Below are 21,329 nucleotides of genomic sequence, written 5' to 3' on the forward strand. Positions count from 1 at the left end.
CCATCTCTGCATGCCCTGATGTTTTAGCAGATTTCACACCATGTACTTTAAATAATTTGTGTTGCATATACGCTCATGACATTAGTCACTCCCATCTCTATAACAGGATACCTGCATGTGAATGCAGAATATGTGGGCTAGGGACAAGATTTTGGTAAACAGAAGCGTTCTGGTTTCCGTTTGTGGTGTGTCGATCAATCATCTTTAAACAGGCTCTGGTTGTATGTAGGTAAACAGCTCCTGAGAGAGCAAAATAGAATGAATGCATGCATATTTAGCTTTTAACGAACTTGTTTTCATAGTTCATGTGCAATAATATGCAGATAGTTGTTTATAGGGATTAACTAAAATGTTCTCCTTCATCTGTCTCATAGTTTAAGAATTTAAGTTACCAATTGGACAGCACTCAAGGATGGCCGCACAACAGAGGAAACCTTGGTGTATATATATATATATATATATATATATATATATATATATATATATATATATATATATATATATATATATATATATATATATATATATATATATATATATCCGCACACACACACACACACACACACACACACACACACACACATATAAACTCTTTCCCTATCTCACTCTTATACCAACCAGACTCATTGGGAGTGAACTTTTGCCCCAGACCTTTAGTTTAGCAGTATTTTCTGGATAGTGTCATGACCTGTTAATCATCATTATCCCTGCTCAATGGGTAACCTATCCAATGTAGGCTTGGCTCCTCTCACTCCTCCATAGGAATGAAAGCCAAAAAGAAAAAAAGGCGATTTATGGGTTGGCATGTATGGCCTCTAAGGTGTTTTATGGTTGGACCTGCAGGGCCTATTTAGGAAGCGCTGCGTGCTCCGTCCTGACCACAGGTATTGATCGTCAGCAATGGCCATGGCGTGGCTGACTAGTTAAAGCCCTGCATGTGCCCTCACAGGGAGATGAAAATGAGGCCTCTGTGTGTAATGATCTGTGTATGAGCAGGGAGAGGAGGCCACAGAGACAGAGAGGAGGAGAAATTAAATCATTCCTTTGCTCTTTCAGGAGAGGCACTGCAGCCAGCCATGCTCGGCTGCTTAATGTGGGATCTGTTTTTGAGAGGAAAATTAAAAAGAGAGAGAGAAGCAAGCGAAAGCGGGGTAAAGAGAGATAAATGGCTGGATGTGGAGGCGGTAAATGAGAGCATCCTGATGCAGAGAGCTGCGTGCGGATGTCCCTAATGGGGTAGGCTGATGTGAGCTGTCTGGTAGCTGACCACCACGGTTACACAGCCTTCCTGCCTACCCCACACCAGGCCCTTCCAGCACTGAGACAACCACGCTCCATGCTAATTGGCAGAAAACGATGGTGCATAACAAGTACAGAAGAGACATTGGTCTAATTTGAGAGGGGGTGAAACGATGGATAAAATGCTTCTAATCATATGAGGCATTTTCTTGTCTGTGAGGCAGAGACTGCGTCTTTCTCTCCCTCCCATGAGGAGGCAACACACACCGGGACAAAGTGGATTGTAAATCCACGCCAGCTTGAAGACAAAAAGATAAGCAAGCAGCAACACCTGAAATCCACTTGCCAAGCTGGTCAGTCAGCAAATAGTCAGACTATGAAAGCTGCACTACATTTTTACTTAACTGTGAAGTCATTAGTTACAAAAAAGAACAAAAAACCTGTCTCATCCAATTCCACTGTGAATACAACTTTTATTCAAGCGCCAAATTTGCAAGTAGTCTACAAGATGTGTGAATTGGACAATCACGCAGTGTCAAAATCACTGGAAAAATGGGCGTAGTTCAAGAATAGAGTGACACTTCCTCTACAACAGCTAAATGAACCATCTTAAAGAGAAGTGATGGTGGGTGTGAGGATGCCAATCACAGAGAACAACAGACATTCAATTGTATTGTTTTCACTAGAGGAGGTCAAATGAGGCACAAAAAACCTTTGCTGCACACCATGAGACAAATAATTCCGAAACTAGAAAACAATTGTTTACCTCTTGAGAACTATTTCTTTTGACACAGGTGAAATGCTCGGAGATTTTCAGGGAGAGCGAAAACATGACATGGAACACAACAGGGACTGAACCATAAGACCCTCTGTATGACCCCATCCTCAAAGTCTCTAACTTCCACCCCACAGGGGTGAGTGCCTGTTCATTTCACCTCGCCGGCCTCATTAACACAGCCCTCTGCCATCATTAAGACGTTTGCAGTAAAATTAATTGAAAGACAGATTAAAAATAAATTAAGAAAAATGCGTTGCAGAATGCCTACGTGCACTTCATAAATCACCGGGGCAAAGCCAGGAGCTGGCTCCCCATAATTAACTGCAGACTATTTATTTTATCCTGACGGTATAAATTAGAATTCAGACGCACAGATTATATTAGGGCTGTCTGCCATGCGGAACTGCTGAGGGGTGTGCAGAATATTTTAAGGATACAAAGAGGAGAACAGAGAGAGAGAGAGGGAGAGCAAGAGAGAGATAATATGTAGAAAGGCAAACAATATGTAAATGCATACAAAGCAGAAAGATAACATTTGCGTCCCATGGAGAAACTATTTACTCAGGCAGCGCATAAAGAAACAATAGACAAAGCAATTAACAGCAACAATCAAGTGCATGATTAATTGAAACAACAAATGCCTGATTAAATGAACTGTGCCAATTGTTCCATCGACGCAGTGAGAACAGGATACAAGTTTAACTGCAACTTTTACCAGCACTGCTTGTACACACTAGAGCCGTAATCAGTAATAGAGCTGGTGACATAACACTGCCCAGGAAATCTCCCCTCATTCTTCCCTGCCGCTCCCCACTCTCCTGCTGTATCACAACCTGGCCACTTCACATGCAAATGCAAACTAAACCTCTTCTGCCAGTCAGCCTCAGACACCCCCCACAGACACAGTCTCCCAGCCTCTCTCTTGCTTGTCTGAGCATCCCTCTCACTGTGCTACAGTCAGTGCTAGCCACACACTGCCTCCTCGTGGGCACAGTGCCCAGACTGGCACTGAGCCAGACCTGCTCTGCCACACCGGACTGGCAAAACGCTTGCTCTCTCTCCACACTCCAGATTCCCCACACATCCTTTCATCAGAGTGCCTGTGGCCCTCTCCTCCTCCTTTCTCTGTCTTTATTCTGCACCGCAGCTGAGATCCACACTTTGAAAGTATGCCCTCCAACCAGAGAGAAAAAAATAATGCTCCCACTACAAGTGCCGGGGAGCAAATAAAGCACTCACACATTAGAATGCTTGGCTATTATGCAATCACACTGACGGCAAAAACCAAGTTATCTATAAACAATGTTACATCAAGGCACCAGGTATCAGGTGTGTATAGTACGGCAGAGTGAACAAGCACTGTAAGCCCTGAGATGTATTCAATTTTTGTACATTTTTATGAATCAACACAAAAAGATGGAATCTGAGCCTGCTTGTTGGCAGTCGTTACACTGACAGATATGACAATACACTATAGGACTGCCAGAACACTCAAAAGTTGTTCTTGATAGAAGATAGGGTATTATATGGTGTGTACTGCAGCCCACAGCCAGGGGGAAAATACTCTATATATAGAAGCTGCACTATACTCCTGAATACAAACAAAACCCCAACAGCTAATACCATTCATTTTTAATGTTGAGACTGTCTAGTAAGAAACTGAGTCTATATGGAAACTATAGGCAAACTATCAATCATTGGTATTGTATGTAAATTCAGATGGACAGCCATCTAAAAATCCTTATCTATAACAAAAGGGTGTAAATCAGAGAGTGTCTTTCCACTTCACAAGGTACTGAACTAGTACACTTAGTCTCTCATAGCAGCTTAAATCTCAAATAATCAATTATACTTAAACACACTGCATCACACTGGATAATATTTTACATAATCTCTGCGGTACACTCCCTGACTCCCTTGTTATGGCTGCTGTAGTTTCCGATATCACTTCAATAATACCTGCACCCTTTAAAACCTATCAACAGTGAGCAAGGAGGAAATTTTGAGATTTATGGGCGGTAGCAGTTCACAATAACAAAGTCATGTAGTGTATCTTTAAGAATTATTATTTTTTCCTTTTGTCTGTTATGCAAGTCTGCAAGTGTCCCACTGTGACAGCCTCACAGAGGGAGACTTGTGCACCGTGCTGCTCCCAGCACAGAATCCATTTAAATCCTACTGTTTCACAGGGTTAGAGCTACTTCCCCTCTGAGTGTGATGTCAATTTCAGCCATGTATGTGTCTGCTGAGCATTTGCATTTTGATTTTGGAAACTACTATCATGCCTGTGTTTCTTGCATTACTACTGTGGTGCTAGTAGAAGGTGGTGAACATCCTGTGCTGTTGACCGATGGCTGCCTGTTTTTTTTTTGTTTTTTTTCCCAAGTATTACAGGGTTATTTTAAGATCAAACAAAAGATCATAAGCCACACTATGTCTGATCACCTGATCTGTTATCAACAGTGCTATCGCTGCAAAAACGGCATCTAAAATTCACATTTACAATGCAGCGAATGCCAGATACACAACCATAACTTTACCCCAACTGATGCTAGCCGGGCTTATACCCCAAAATAACAAGCAGGTTTTTAACAGTCATACCACGTAAAACAACCAGTCTGCCTCAGATGTATAATTTTGTTTCCCCGGTGAGTAAAACGCCTTGGAGGCGAGTGCATACGCAGCAGTCATGTTTGTTAAGATACATGGCTAGAGCTGGCCTTTTTTCTCAAGCACCGGAAAAACCACTAAATCACCAGCAAAGAAAATAAATATATACTTATTACATTCTGCACACTGCATATATTCACCTCCTTAACATATTGCACAGGCACAGTGCAAATGTGCAGCGCTGCACACAGGCAAAAACATGCCATGAAAAATGACAGCAGGGAGGGGTAACTGCGGACCTGAAATATAATGGTGCGCTGGAGCGGAGGAGAAATAATCATACCTAGTGGTGGGGGATGAGGGGACATGGGAGGAGCAAAAGGAAGATGAGTCTGTGCCCTGTAGCACGGAAATGGAGCTCCACTGCTCTGCTGCTGGCTGCCTGATTCCCCAATAACGCTGCACAAGAGCTCCCTTCAGCAAGCTGCAACTGCAGACAGTGTCTGCACTCTAGAAATACATTCCCCTGACACCTGACATCCACAGGAGACACACACAGATGTTGCATTGTTGGAATGTGTACTCTATAGTATAGACTGATGTGCTAGTTATAATGACCCCCCCCCACCCCAACCAAAAAAAGAACCCTAAAAGTTTATTTAAAGAAAGCAAATTATAAGGCAAATTTCAGCCATGACACTGATATTCCAGCTGGCTTCTGTCCTTCACAGAATTCTAATAGAGCTAAATTCAGCCTGCAGTTCCCTCTGCAGCCGTTAGGTGTCTCTCTTTCACTTCGCATGGCTGAAGCTCTCTCTCTCACCAAGTGGAGCTCCTCTGCTCCTGAACTCCCATCTACACATAATATATACACCATCATTTGAAAATGGCAGCTTTTTGAAAATTCACCTTGATTATCAGACATTAAAAGTGACTTCTCCAGAGCTGAGTGTCTGGCTAGGGGGATGGCTGCAGACGGCAGAACAATGCAGCAGGCTTGATATTAATGCCTGGCTGGGGTGTGCAGGGAGGAGAGAGGAGCCAGCCCTTTGTTCTCTCCTACAGCCAATTATTTTTTACGTGTGCCTCTTTTCACAACAACAAGAGAGAATTTAATTTTAATGCACTCTCTGGAAAAAAGGGAAAAAACCCTCTACAGTATTCTTAAACAGAGATAGGGACTAGCATCAGCGGTTAAGTATATATGCACACGACTCTGTATGAGGCATAGACAGATGACAGGGGCAACAACAATGACATCAACCCAAACACACAGCAGCACGAAATCCTCTCATGCAAAATGCAAAAACACATTCTGTCTCCCTCCCAAACCAAAGCATAACTGTATGCAGCTCTACCTTTATGAAAATAAAAAAAAAGGCAAAATGAGAAAAGAAACACAAAAATAATATCACGGTTACTTCATTATACAGCATTACAGTGGGGAGTGCATTAACATGTGCATATCCAGGACAAGATGATAAGAAAGCACACTGTAAAAATAGCAAGGATTCCTGATCAAATGGCATGAAAAATAAAAACCCAGGATTGCTGTTGGTAGGTATGTGGCCAAATATTTTTCTAATTGGAAGGGCACTTTATCTTGCTGTCAGAGAAGCAGTAAAAAGTGGTGCTGTTCCCAGAAGGAGAGGAGCACAGCTTGCTGGCCTTTTATTAGTGCTGGAGCTCTGATATATGCGTCTGCACTAGGCTTTCATCAGGACCCAGCACCATAAACACACGCGCACATACACACAAAATAACTGTTACAAACTAGCCACACTGAGACCATTGTTTAACAATTCAGCTGCTTTACTTTGTAAATATGCAATCAGTGTACTCCCCAACAGAAAATTACTGCCAAAAACTTTTCCACAACAAACCGATGGTGGCAACAGTAACTAGGGGCATTTTTTTTAATTATTATTTTTGCTTTACAGGTTAACACAGTGATAAAACATCAATTGCACAACTGTCGAGAAAGCATTCAAATCCAAACACAACACAGCAGTGTACAGAGTCAACTAATACCTCAATACAACCAGACAACGCAAAATGGTACGGTAATAAACTGGCAGTGTAAAACCATTTAGTCACTAGAGAGTAAACAGCATGCTCACACAAACACAACAGCACAATTGTTTACATATGCAGTTCATGCAAAGACAGTTTTTTTTTGCACACAGAGGCACTGCAAACTGACTCATGCAGACACAAAGACAGTCAGACTGACAGAAACATGCACTCGCGCGCACACACACACGCACAAGACACAAGCTAAATTAAATTTCAGTCCTTGGGCAGACAACTAAACTGCTTGTGTGAGGGACCTACTCTGCAGCACAGCAAAACCAATTCTCCGAAAATGGTGAAATTAAAGGGCAGAATCCAGCCTGTTTATGGTTCTCACTATCTTCTCCTCTCAATCAAATGTTTTATTTGCAATCATTTGGTCCTGAAAGTCATGTTCTTGCTAGGCAGCTGGTGTAATGACAGCAGCCGCTGGACGGACAACACTCACCACTCCCAATTATTTACACCTGGAGCTACCAGTCTGCAAGAAGCTCTAATTGACCACAAGATAATGGTGTTTAGAAGGGAACGTGCTTACCTACACCTTGTGCTTCCATCATGGCCATGCTTTCATATATACTGTATCTTGAATAATCCTCAAAATTGGTTGTATAGGGAGGAACATGATTGAGTTCTAAGTAGCAGCTGACCGCACAGAACATGTTTACCAGTTTGTAAAGAAGGCCAGCAGGCCAGAGGGTGTCTGGATCCGGCTGAGCAAAGAATACATATATAAAACCACTGTGATCCTACAAAGGCAGTAATAATGTGAACAAAATGCAATAATAACATGAGACTTTATCGATCTGCTTGCTTGTAAAAACGCTGTATGGCTGTGTTGGCTGAGCAGTTGGGAGCACTGCACCTACTGATTGAGGCAGCCATGTTGGACAACTCGGTCCAACTCTGTCGCAGCAGGATTTTTTCTTCAGTCTGGAGATAAAAAAAAAAAAAAAAAAGATCAGAGCAATAAGTAAGATGTCCACTGTCTTTCTTTTTCAGTGTTATTTTATCTTATACTTTTACTCTGGATTTTCAGTGCACATTGGGTTGGACACTGGTATAATTGTTAATGTGAGGAATTCATTGTGAATTGTTCAGTCAGCGTTCATTTCTAATTGAATAGATTGATGAATGTGATCCAAACAAACAAAGCAAAGATAAATAGTGACTGTATTTACAATGGGAAAACATCCTATTGTACATGCATATGTGTTCACGTTCAAATGCATGTGCTGGCCCCCTAGATCCCTCTGTATATTGTATCATTGAGGCATCTCTTTCTACCCTCCAACCCCCACCCTGCTCTGCTCTTCTCTCCTCTGGTGTCTGGAAGCAGTAATCTGTTCCTGAGCCAGCGCTGCTGGGATTAGGCAGTGACTGGAGATAGGATATATGCGTCATTAAAGCAGAGAGCACACCGTCGCAGAAGGTGAGAGACAAAGTCAACAAAGGTGACACGGAGACAGAGGAGACAAATACCAGAAACCCACATGTGCCCACACGCACACACAGGCCTACAAGCACATGTGCATGAATAAAATAAAAACAGAACCTCTACTGTATGCCCTGCAAACCTATACACATGTATGCCTGCGCCAACACACACACATAAAATCCTCTTTTCTCTCACATGCAATTTCCTAAACCTCCAGTGTATAAGAATAATGTAATGTTGCTGTAGTGGATGTCTGAGAGAGAGGCAATGCATTAAACCGAAGGCACTAATGCAAGACATTGTATGTACACTTCACAGACAGACGGCTCCAATAATAACTCTGAATACTTTGTGAAATAAAGTTGGTGCTGGTGATTATTCATAGCGCTGCAGATACCTGTCTTTCCCTATGTAATTTATCAATTAATGCTTGAAGAACAACAACCACAGTGTTACTTTAGCAGTCCATAACTTGGCTGGCAAATAGCAATTATATGCTAGTAACTGTACATTTCCAGGTATTCATTTACCTTATACCTACATTGAATATTTCAGTCTCAGTAGATTATTTATGTCCATATGCACCACAAGTAAATCTGAAAAATCAGTTGAGTTCTATTTCTTTTTACGTATATAGTAGCTCAGTGTTCAAAATGTTTCTGTTCAATTGCTTGGCCCCTGGTATTGCTGATTGCAGCTTTCTCAAGTGCTCATTCGAACTACTTCACACTCAACACTGAGACCATATGAATATCAAAACTCAAATTAGCTCATGCATTGTCAGGTATAACTTGCACCAACATGGCTGTGGATCTAAAATAGTCTAGGCTGAAATTAACCTGATGATACTTTTCTAAATTAGTTAATTAATTAATCGACTTCTGCTGTGGTATGACATAAATAATAACAATAGACTCTCTGTCAGATGCCTGATCAGAATAACACTGGACCTCAAATTGAAAGAGATAACTGTGACACATTCATTGAAACACTGTATGTCACAGAAAACCATTTCGCTGAACTGGCAAACGAGTATTTTTACTCAAGTGCTTGACTTGAAATATGAAATGGTCATCTATCTATTTGAACACTGGAGTGACGTGTTTAACATAATACCAGGAAACTGTAGGTTAGCATCAGTGCGGGTCAGGGAAAATAAACTCCAACGATATACATACCATAGCAACTGTCTGTAGCATCAGTTTAAGCCACTTTTTCAGTCATAAATGTCTTTTAAATTAAACAGAATGTTGAAGAACAACGCTAGATAGTTTAACATGGGTGCGGTGGTGCAACCTTGGGTTAAACAGTGGATGGACAAAAATGTGGGTAATGTTTAATGAGGAAACTGTGTGCTCCAGCTGAGTTTGGGTAGTAAACATAATGATAGCATGTGGGTTTGGGGAAGGTTTGAATGTTTCAGCTAGTTTTGCACCACAAGCAAACTAAAATCATCAAAATAAAACAAAGCATTCTCTGACCAATCACCTGATCCACTAATCAACATGAGCGCATATGTTACCTGTAGTTGGTAGACCTCTTCTTGTGTTCGATGTTAACTGTTTCAGGAGTCATGTTAAGTTACTGCCAGTGAAAACCATGTTACCTGACTTTGCTGCTTCTTAATAAAAGCTTTTAAACAACTATGTGACGGAATAATTTTATTGTGAAGGATTTATAGGAAATGTGTTTATCACAAAATTAGCATAAATTTGTTAGCAGTGATTCTTCAACAATTGTGCAGGGAGGAAGAGTATTTATGGCTGCTCCTTTGACCACTACGCAACACAAGTGTGTCATTAGTTAAAGACAAACCTTAAAGCGGTTAGTCTTTCTAGTCTTGGATGTCAGACGCCATGAGCTTAAATATTATCGGCAACTTACGATGGCCGTTACATCTGCCATACTTTGTCAATTTGTACCATAACACCTGAAAATGAGGTCCTAGAGCGTTTGGACGACGAGGAAACTGTTGGCTTCATAGAAAGTGAAATGTAGCCTACGTTGAAACCGATATTTATATTTCATTGGTAGAGGCCGCTAGAATATGTGTCGCTGCTGCCCCTACCCACAGCAGTGGATTCTTTGTTCAGCGCCCTCCATTGGTACTCCCGCTGCTTCTCGCACCGGGGGCATGCCTACTCTAAGTGCTGTTTTCATTGTCTACATTTCCTGTTTTAAGAGGAGACTGTGTGAAACCACCTCTATGTGAATGAACAACTCTTGAGATACGAGGAAGGTAGAGAGATTCTATGACTTACAGTATAGATTTAGCACCATGGGCTGCAGTCTGCTGCAGGTGAGATTTTAACTTGCTCAAGTGATAGATTCTGGCATTGCTTTTTAATTATTATCTTAGAAGAGAATTATTACCTTTGACCTGCTTGTCATCCAAGCATTCCTGTATAACCCATATCTACGTTTAATTATATATCTGTTTTAATTGTCCTGAAACTTGCCAGCTAGAAATGGCTGTTCATCCAGATTGAAGGAAAAAGTGCCTAAAGGGAATGGAAAACTCATGAGAGAACAAATACATGAATCCGGGGAATTACTTTGAAGTAGACAAGTTGTCATCACTGTGGTAATGTCTCCCTACAATATCCATGTAGTTAAATGCAAGCTGTCCTAAAAAGTGAATCATTTTCTATATTCACCTTTATTCTCTATGTAATGTTACTTTTGAAAATGAGGTTAAGGACATCTGAAAGTAGACAGGACTGATGCTAGCCAAAAGGGACTAACGGATATTGTAATTATAACTCTGTTATCCTCATTATTTATATCATATTATTGTAATTTTGACCATCTATGAGGGATCTGCAGTCTGCATTTTGCTGCCAGGCAATTAATGATATAATCCTTGATTCCACAAGCATATTCATCATGTAATCAGAATTTTTTTAAAAACTGTTTTTATGAAAGATTCCAATCAGCTCATAATTGATTATGCTAGCTAGCTATTACAGTAACTTTGGAACATTACAAAGTAAATCACGTGGTGGATGGTCAAGTTCTTTCTCTATTATTCATTTCTGCTATTGTAGTAGCCATGTTCTTCTGTTTTTCATGTTCATCTCACATGTAAATACTGAACAATGTTAAGATCGCACTTTAATCAGCGACTGGCAGCTATTGTGTAATGTCTTTCATCCAACTACCCAATGCTTCTGTCAATGTTAGCATACAGCAGCAGACTGAGTTGCAACCACAGCGCTGGCGGCAACGCTAGATAGTGGAACACACAAATCAGTCATCGGTTCATTGTATCAACAAAGACAAAGAGGAACATTTTACTGTTTGTTAACAGACATTGAATGGTTGTATGCTTGATTTTCTGCACATAACGTATTAGCCATGGCTGAGGCAGTTGAAGCCACAAATCAGAAGTGGGTTTCCACAAAATACAAATATGGAGTGTTTTGAGCATATCGGCCCACAGCTCTTCTCAACATTTTCAAGGATTCAGGCACAGAGCCCACCCAAACTTTTTCATTAGCACACCACTTATAGAGAAAATTCAACTTTTTTAAAGTGGGGATTTGAATTTCAACACACCCCCTGAGCAGATTGGCACCTTAATTGCAGGCATCTCTACAAGGTCCAAATTCAAAAGCTTGGCTGAGGCTATTTTCTTTGTCATTTAAATCAGTTCAAGTTTTGTGTTTCACATTCTAGTTCATTCTTTTTTAGTTTTCTACTATGCTTTTTAGATAATCATTTTAATTTGCCCCTGCTTTTTTTCACTAACAATACCACTGTTCTTCAATAGTTTCACAAACTCTGCCTGTTATGTCAATTGGAAGGTCTGGCAGAGTATAGGCACTGAAGCCAGAAACTGAACCTATGCTTTGCATTTTGTATGACCTTGCCTAAGCATATACAATTCAAATGTTTAACTTCACATGAAAGATCTGATACACTAAGTTGGATCTGACTGCCATGTTGGGTTTGTCAATGTAGACATGTGTCAGAGCGTGTGGTAATGAGTAGTTTGCTTGGCTGACCTGCAGCGTACATTCTCCAAGTTCTTCATTCTGTGCCTCTTCTGCACCAGGTGCCCTTTGACTGCAGCTGAGGAAGACATGACAGAGAGAAAAAAGATGGAGATGAAACTATACCTCAGCCACATTACAATCCAAATGTTATACATACACTGTAGTTGAGTTCAAGCCTTTGACATTTGACGAGTTTAATGTCAACTGTATGTGACTGACATCGTTCTGCATTTAAAGTATTTGATAAGAGCACAATCTAATTCTGAAGGCTTTCACAGACATATCTTATTCATACTCCATACTATTATACTGTAACTCTGTACAATCGGTTTCAGCTGAGCTGTCTATTAAAAGTGCATTGACAGTAAAACCTTACATAGTTGGGATGCTACAGACAAATGTGCAAACATTTTAGTTGCCTGAAAGGTATGAACTGCTCTTCTGTGTTAATTATTCAGGGAAAATGATGGGTAAGGTGGTAGACAGTATTTTCACTGTCTGGACAATGGTTTGCACTTGCCTGTAATATCACAGTTAACAAGCTATTAACCCTCTGGAGTCCAGGGTATAATTGGCCATTTTTGACTACTTTTGAGTTTACCATTATATTTCACCTTGAAAAACTATTTACCTTGCCTTTTCAGCACAACCTCACATGTGTGATTTTAGTTATTTTTCCAAAATCACAAACGTAAAATCTGAGTAGGAAAAAGTTAGTTTTTTGACTGTAAAAACCACAAATATGTTTAACAAACCAATTTTATTACTTAGAATGCAAATAGAAATTGATGTTTGCTAAAATTGTGCATAAGTTTTGGAAATTTACAAAGTTATATGTAACTATCCATATTTAAATGCAGGCAATGCCTCAGGCTCAGGCCTCCCTCAGCTCCTTTCAGCTCAATGAAGAGCAGCACTGCCTGCTCCACATTTAGCAATCTCCTCATTGTTTTGACGTGTTGAACAAAAAAATGACTACACTACACACTAAATGCTACATAACACACTAACTATACACTCCAAACACGCTAAATGTCACAAATCTCTCAACTCTCAAAACACACTATCTCTGTCGCGGTCTCTCTATCACTGTCACTGTCACTCTTTCACCACCATCCCTCCCACAACTTTCCCCTGTTCCTCAGCAACCAAATCACGTGTTTTGCCATATAATTTTGTGATTGGGTGGTGTGGTGCTTTTTTCCACCAATAGGATTGTGTTTATTTGCTTGCAAACACTTCCGCCTAGCGGACACTTTTGTGAGAGAAGCCTGTTTTAATTGTTTCTTCCTGCACCAATCGTGACGGCAATGTTCACGAAAAAACGTGGCGGACATTTATCATAGGTCTGGTTTTACTTGGCCTATCAACACAATTTAAAAACTGGTATATAGTTTGAAGGCTGCACCAACACATAAATTTGGAGACTCACCGAGGCTCCATCTTGCTGCTACGTCATCTTAAATCAGTCACGTGATTAGATCATGCCGGCGTGATCGTCGACTCCTATAAGCTGTTAACAAGTATAAATAATTTTTTAAGAATCAAAACTGTCTTTTGGAGAACCAAGTTTTAGAAATTTCAGAACTTGTGTTTTTATAATTGATTAAATTCCTGCCGAAAAAAAAAGAAAAAAACGTCCAGTCCTGCTGTGGCCATGGAACTAAAGTGTTGACCTTAGCAATTCTATGTGACTGAACACTGGCTAAAGTGCATATCATCAGTGGTTGTGTGATTTACAGCATTGACTTATCAGACAAGCTGCCACTGAGCAGAACTCTTTGCATCTGTATTGGGGTGCACCGATCCGATATTAAGATCGGATATCGGCCCCGATACTGACAAAAATAGCTGGATCGGGGATTGGAAAAATTAACAGATCCATGGGGCGATGCAGTTTTTTTTTTCCTCCATCGCAGCACAACCTACGTCATTCATCAGCAGCATGTGTCACATGCTGGAAGAGTTGAGTTAACTGTAAAGCAACATGGAGCGAGCCCTATGTGGAGATATTTCATGCTTGCCATGACAACTAGTTCGACGGCTGTTTGCAGTGTTTGCAAAGTACATGTTTCGAGGGGTGGTAGTAGGACTGCAAAGTACAATACTACCAATTTAATCAAGCACATGCAAAAGCACCATGCTAAGGAGCACGCTGAATTCCTGCAGCTCAACAAAACCAAAAGCAGCAGACAATACAACCCAGCAACTAACTTTGGCAGATGCACTTCAACAAAGCAAAAAGTTTCCGACGGAAAGCTTGAAAGCATTGGCAATAACACATACATTTTTAGAATTCGTTGTTTTACATGCTCAACCAATGTCAGTTGTTGAAGATGAGGGCTTCCATCACCTACTGGAATACTCTTCCATCACGGTATACAGTTTATTATTAATTCAACAACAGTATTGGATCGGCATCGGGTATCGACAGATACACAAAACCCAGGCATCGGTCTCGGGACTGAAGAAGTTGGGTCAGTGCATCCCTAATCTGTACTACATACATTTCAAAAGCAACAATAAAAAGTTGTATGGAATCCTCCACTTAGCATATGATGGTGAGTGAGTGGCTGCCATTTAGCAAAATGATCAAAAACTGATATTCCATGGCAGAATTCCACAGACAAGATATTAGAGATCTGTTCAAGCAGTACCACATTGGGAAACAGTACCACATTGGGATGCTATCTAACTTTATAACCACTGCACATACTCATTTTTCACAGTTTTGATCAGTGTTTGCTGCATTTTTTCACTGTTCTCTTTGACAGTCACTTGACACACATAGCCCAACCTCCTCCAGAAGTTAATTAACTTTGATGCTGTTATTCCTAACACACAGCACGAGCCCTGTTATATTGATCATTTATTAAAAGTCGAAACTTTTGTGATATCAATATTTCCCGACGGTATCAAACATGGTAACAATTATTGATATCTATTAAGGTTTTGTAGCAAAGTTAAACATTCCAGTATCATGATGTGACATTTTGCAATTGCATTATCTCTACGGATAAATATCTGCATTTAAATGCAGAATTTGTTTATTTTGGAAAATGAACATGCTCTGGTTTTTGTTTTTAGTCCGCTTGCAGTCCAACTCTAGTAATGTCAAATCACATTCGGGTTCACTTTGTTTAGTTAAAAAGTTAATGTGGGGAGCAAAAGAGGAAGAATGCCTTGACAAAATGCAATCTCGGCAGCCTTCCACTGTTGTCTCATGACAATATGGCTTTTTTGAAATGTACATGTATTCATATGCCGATAAATCAAGAGTCATCTTTCTACTCCAACTGCATTTTCCTGCCTCACATTGCTAATCACACTGTAAACAATGACCGGCGGATGGAGTAGAAAGTTTTGGCCCTTTATTTGGCTCTACTGGAACCCTCAAAACATTAGCCGGGCCAGCTGTTGTCTGACAAAGACGTAGCTGGGGGCTCCAGCTAATGTTTTTGAGGGTTTTAGGACCTAAATGTCTTTTATAATTTGTTAATTGGTTGCTTACCACTGAGTCACAGAAGAGAATCAATTTCATGTGTATAAATATAAACGGAGCACCCAAGTTAAAGCTAATTTTCATGATAAACAAATACATCTTTTTAATAAGTGTTTTCCACTAAAAAACTTTGCATCACTAATGCCACAGAAACATCTTGAACACATTTCATACGTATGACACCTCTGATTACCCACACTAACTTATAGAGGCCTCTGCAGCCTGTTGAATGTTTATCACATAATTTTCAAGCATATATTGTGCATGTGGGTCTCAATAATATACAAGTTTCACAGTAAGTGAAGTGGCCAAAGACTCCACAGGGTGTCTTTAATCTGAAATAGACTGACATTAAGTTCCTGAGTTCTGGAATCAATCTACAGTGAGCAGCTCCCGGAGAGTTTTAGTATCAGAGTGGGTAAAAAGTGAATGAAAATAATGGGGGATCATTAAGAGCGTTGATGTCTGGAAGAGTGGTACTGTGACAGAGAAATAAGTATAGGTTCGCAGAGTAGCTAAGGCAGCACTGTGAATGCTCCAGTCAACAATATTGAGTGAATGCGACTGAGGTGACGACTCAGGCTCTGATTGAATGCCACAAAGAGAGTCTGCCCAGAGGCTTAGCAACAGGTGACACAGACACCATCAATCAATACAGTCAGTGATTCAAATTGGTCAGTGTTGTCTCTCAAGGGACGGTGGCAAGCTGCATTTTTTCTTTGAATAAAAAAATGAAACCCCAGTCATCAATCATCAGAATCCTGGATTCCTTTTGCCTGTCAATATGAGTAAGTGCCTGTTTGTCATACAGAATATGCTTGTCTGTTGACTCCACTGCTTGTGCAGAAAAGATACATCCCTACCTACCCAACTGTGAGGAACAGTTCTTTTCTTTCTGTGTAACATTTGTGTACTTGAATGCATACAGATCAAAGCATTTTTTATGATTTTTCCTTGAAGGTCCAGTGTGCAGGATTTAAAGGTATCTATCAGTGTGGTTGCAGATGGCAATCAACTAAATATCTCTGGCCTCACCCTCTGTGGAAAAAAAGCAAAGAAATACAAAAAACAGTGTTTGGTTTGTCTGCTCTGGGCTACTGTTGAAACATGGCAGTGCAACATGGTGGACTCCATGGAAGAGAACTAGCTCCTTCTGTAGATATAAAATGCTCATTCTAATGTAACAAAAACACACCAACTCAAGTTTCAAGTGATTATACACTAATGAAAACAGAATATTGCATTCCATGTCTGCGATAGATCCTCACACTGAACTGGACATTTCATAGCATGCAAGCTAGCATAGTCCAGATCAGACTGCATCAGTAAAACCACATTCAATAAATATGAACTGTCTCTGTGATGGAAATTTTTCAAACGTGGTCCTTAAAAAACACTGTTCTACTCAAAATGTACTGGTAGGAATGCGTACATGAAGCATGATGAGTCAGAGTGTGAGGCCTGCTGGAAAACCCTGGGCCTAGCAGTTAGCACTGTACCTGACTCTGGAGCTCCTGGGCCTGATGAATGGGGCTCTGAAGCTGCTTTTGGCATTGCTGCATGCAACTATGTTCCTCCTGAGATCCAGACGGCTCTCCTGCAGCTCAGGCAGCGACTGAAAGATCCTTGCTTCTGGATGTCCAGCTATTGAACCACAAAAGGAGGCAGGGCAGCGAGAGGAGAAAAATCAATCCAGTACACAGAGCCTATCCTCTCTGCGCAGGCAGGCAGCTCACTCCGCAGCCGAGGCTAAGATGCAAAAATGGTTCCTCATCCTCCTGAGCAGATACTCAGAAATAAAGCCAGTCCGATACTGGCCCTTCAAGGCCAGGCCAAATATCTGCCTTCATCTACTGATTTTGTGTCAGGAGGACTGCACAAGACAAAAACTTAATTTTCTTGAGACTTAATTCAATACTCAAATGAAATGTTGAAATAACAAACAATACACTGATTGATGGCTAAAATGCAGTCTTTATTCTAAACGATATTGGATCAGTAACTATGTAAAATGGAACATTCAACAAGGAACAAATTAAAATGTGTATTTTTCAAAGATCAGCAAGACTTGTAATTCAGATAAAATTACGTAGTTCCATGTTATTGAAAATAATTACAAGCACATCTGTTCACACAACCTTCATTATAACTTTCAGAACACATTTTCAATGAATAAGAAGTTAAAAACTAAAAATGAAAAATGTACCATTCAAAGACAACACAAGAGTGATACATTATGCGAAAAACAATACTCTCAAAGTTCAATTCTAATGTTTTACAGAAAAATACAAGCAATACTGAAGACGTGCAGCTACAGAGTACATATGAAGGTATGGCATCTAACAAATGACTGGAGAAGCTGTCCTTGTAAAACAGTCGCCTACACAGTAAGTGCGCCAACAATAATAAGCAGGCCACTAATTAATACCATCTCGCTGTGCTAAATCACAAGGGGGGAAGGGATGGAGAGGGAGAGAGAGTGAGAGAGCCAAAGACAGTGAGAGAGAGAGGAAGAGGAGGGAGCTTGGGAGAAAGGAAGAGGACAGTAAGAGGAAGACAAACAGACCTAGCTGCTGGTTCACTTGGATGGAGGCTTTAGTCCAGTGTGCCTGATGCAGCTGCAGTGTCGTTGTTGCAGAGGGAAGCATAACCAGGCAAGATGGAAACCCAGGCAGGAACCAGAGCAAACCACTTTTTAACCATCTGCATACGAGGTGGCAAATACTCCATGAAATCAACAAAAACCAATAGTAAAAAAGGTATTTACTTCCATCCGAGCCCTGTTCAAATCACTGTGTCATCTCCGTGTCCATTTTTTCTTCTCAGAATAAGTCAAACAAAAGAGCCTGACGGTTATTCCCAAATTAAAAAATACAGATTATGCAGAAATCCATTTCACGGAATCGCTTAAAACGTGTCTCATCCGTTAGCACTCTCTTTCTGTATGCGATCCACACCGATAACCCTGGTCTTGCTTTCTTTCCCTCACAATCGCTCCCTCTCTCTCTATTCTCCCCTCCTAAACTGATCAATACTTCATTTAAATCATGACATTAGCACACTACTACAGGAAAAAGAGGGCGAGAACAAATACAAATGAGCTTCTTACGTTAGGTAACATAAATACGGATGTTAAATGCCCAAGGACTGTGAGATTTCTTCAAAATATAATGTGAAAAACAAAGACAGAAATATATGCAAGTGTGCGGGGGCTGTACTGCTGTTTTGATTTGAGCTCCTGAGCCTCACACTGATCAATACACATTAAAATCCAGGCTGAGGAGCGCTATCACAATATCTCGTCTCATCAGAAAAAGGCAAACATGCTATCCCAATTATCATCTCAAATGACTAGTGTCGAGGGGACATAAGTTGGATGCTGATAGAGGCATATTTCATATTTATTCAGCAGAATTTTTACATTAGCACCTGAGCATAATTGCCTAATATATATGCACACTCACACTTTTATCTATTCACATAATTCACAATGAGCGCAATCAATAGCGCCCTCTCCATACCCGGCTCCGTGCTCATAAAGTGCGTCTGCATTAGATCATATAATAAGCCGTTCAGAAAACCCCAAAAGAGACCGGCTAATTTCCTGGCGCTCATTGAAATTGCGAGCGAGAGTAACTGGCTAATCTTCCTGTTCGTCATTAAACCCGGATATTTACCTGAGTAGCCTGAGAGTCACGGGCCTGGTGAGAGAGCAATGCATCGCTTTGGAGTCTCTGGACGGTCTCATCCCGCTGAGATAGCAGAGGAGAAGCCGATCAGGTCAGGTCTCCATTCCAAACATGGGTGAACAGAAGCGAGGAAAGGAGAAAAGAGAGAAGAGAGAGGGGCAGACCGTAAGCCCAACACTAGGCGGGAAGTGGTGGAAATAGAGCCAAAGTCGATCACTCGGGGGAACATGCACTTACATATAGTCTGGCGCCAATGTCGACCAATGAGCAATTAGGCAGACAAGACTAAAGTTATTGATCGGGGTTCAGGCTCTTTTCTCAGGGCTAACTAGCCTGCCTGAGGTTGTGTGATGGCTGCTACAGCTGTGGACTGCAAGACAGGGAAAGGCAGTACAAGAGGAAGTGGGAGGAAGGGCAGGGTAGGTCTTTCTCTCCTCAGGCCTTTAGCTCTTGAGTTGGGCACTGGAAATTATCATTTAGCCAGCTATTGATCAATAAGCCTTCATATCAAGCAGTAAGTCACAGAAAGAAAGGCACTTTCCCACAGCAAAGATACTTCACAAAGCACCAATGACAGTAGCTGTGACTTTTGTTTCCAATCTACAGGATAATCAGAGAAATTAATGTCAAGGATCAGCTTTAAGAAATATTTTGCAATAACTACAGTGTCAACAAGTTTAAATACATCTTACAATTTAAATAGTAAACGTTATTACAAGCTGCCTTGTATAGATTATGAATAAATTTGACCATTTTAGAGCAACACAATGCAAATGGTTTTGCAAATCTAAAAATATGCTTACTCACTGAAACTGTTCCCTAACTAAACCTTGTCAAGTTTGCAGACCGCTAGCTTACGTAGTTTTAGCAACCTAAGAAAAGACCACACGATAACAATACATTGCACTATATGCCTCCAAGATGAAACCGCCACCAAAAAGACACTAATAGCCACAAATAATGCAAAGAAAAGCACCAAACTTCAGCAACAATACAAGGATCCCAGCACTTAGTTCAAGGCATCAAACAGCAGCTACCTTAGCTGGATTTCTATTGTAAAGATAACACAACTCACCACTCCCTTTCAGCAGCTTCCTGTTGTGGGGAAGCCCAACAAGTTGATTACCGAGTGCAGCAGAGTTCTGCAGCTCAAGGATGAAGATGTATGATTGTTACTCCTTGGAAATGCAATCAAAGTTCATATGTGTCTTGTCTACCAGCTTATAACAGTTATTTTTCGAGAGAGGACAGGGAAAATAATGAAATTGAGCAGGAGACTGTGGAACTCTACAGCACTTGGTAACGGACTCGTTGGGCTTCCCCATAAGAGGAAGAGGACGGTGCTAGAGCGGTGAGTTGTGTTCACTTTACAATAGAAATTCGGCAATGCCTGGTGCTGTTTTGAGCATTATTTGTGGCTTTGAGTGGCTTTTTGATGGCGGTTTCATCTTGGAGGCATATACTGCAATGTATTGTTATCATGCGGTCTTTTCTGAGGTTGCTAAAACTACGTAAACTAGCAGTCTGCAAACTTGATCTCTCGAAGGGGGGTCTTACTCTGTGTCACTGTGTGGTAGACCATGGATTAAACTTGCACCGGAATATAAGTTGTGTCTTAGTGCAACAACACACGTGGCTGGTCTGGCTTCTGTTTGACTTCCTTGTACCGTACAGTGGTTAGCCAGCTAACAGTTATAACCATGTATAGCAGTTATATTATTCAACGCAACAGGCTTTCCTTCCTCTGGGGTCACTTATCTAAAGTATTTGATGGATCACATGCATGTCAACCATAACAATGTTGATTTCAGTGTTAAAGGAGAACTTTGGTCGATTTAAACATGCAACTTCATTGCTCAAGCTACCCTTGACTTGCCAGTACAGAAGACGCAAACACATTTGGTCCAACCATTACAGGGCTCCGTGAATGGAGAGTTAGCATTGACAGCTAAAAGCATGGGGTCAGAACTTTATACTGTGTTTCCGGTATCTCTGCCCACGT

The 21,329-nt window shown here is 40.8% G+C and overlaps 1 protein-coding gene across 26 annotated transcripts in view; it reads right to left on the reverse strand.

Annotated features, from left to right (window-relative positions):
• The window catches only part of LOC119018006, a 138,477-nt gene that overhangs the window by 41,228 nt on the left and 75,920 nt on the right, over positions 1–21,329 (reverse strand). For 11 of the 26 annotated variants that reach the window (XM_037095297.1, XM_037095296.1, XM_037095303.1 and 8 more), the window contains 5 exons: positions 19,316–19,390; positions 18,205–18,341; positions 17,138–17,282; positions 16,674–16,676; positions 12,146–12,212 (listed from right to left, as the gene is read on the reverse strand). In XM_037095297.1, the coding sequence (XP_036951192.1) occupies positions 12,146–12,212; positions 16,674–16,676; positions 17,138–17,282; positions 18,205–18,341; positions 19,316–19,390 (427 nt within the window). Of the gene's footprint in view, positions 1–4,970; positions 5,161–7,565; positions 7,634–12,145; positions 12,213–16,673; positions 16,677–17,137; positions 17,283–18,204; positions 18,342–19,315; positions 19,433–21,329 lie in introns of all 26 variants that reach the window. The other 15 variants (XM_037095316.1, XM_037095314.1, XM_037095310.1 and 12 more) reach the window with 8 other exon arrangements.

Source organism: Acanthopagrus latus, chromosome 4, assembly GCF_904848185.1.
Source record: "Acanthopagrus latus isolate v.2019 chromosome 4, fAcaLat1.1, whole genome shotgun sequence".
NCBI classification, from domain to species: Eukaryota; Metazoa; Chordata; class Actinopteri; order Spariformes; family Sparidae; genus Acanthopagrus; species Acanthopagrus latus.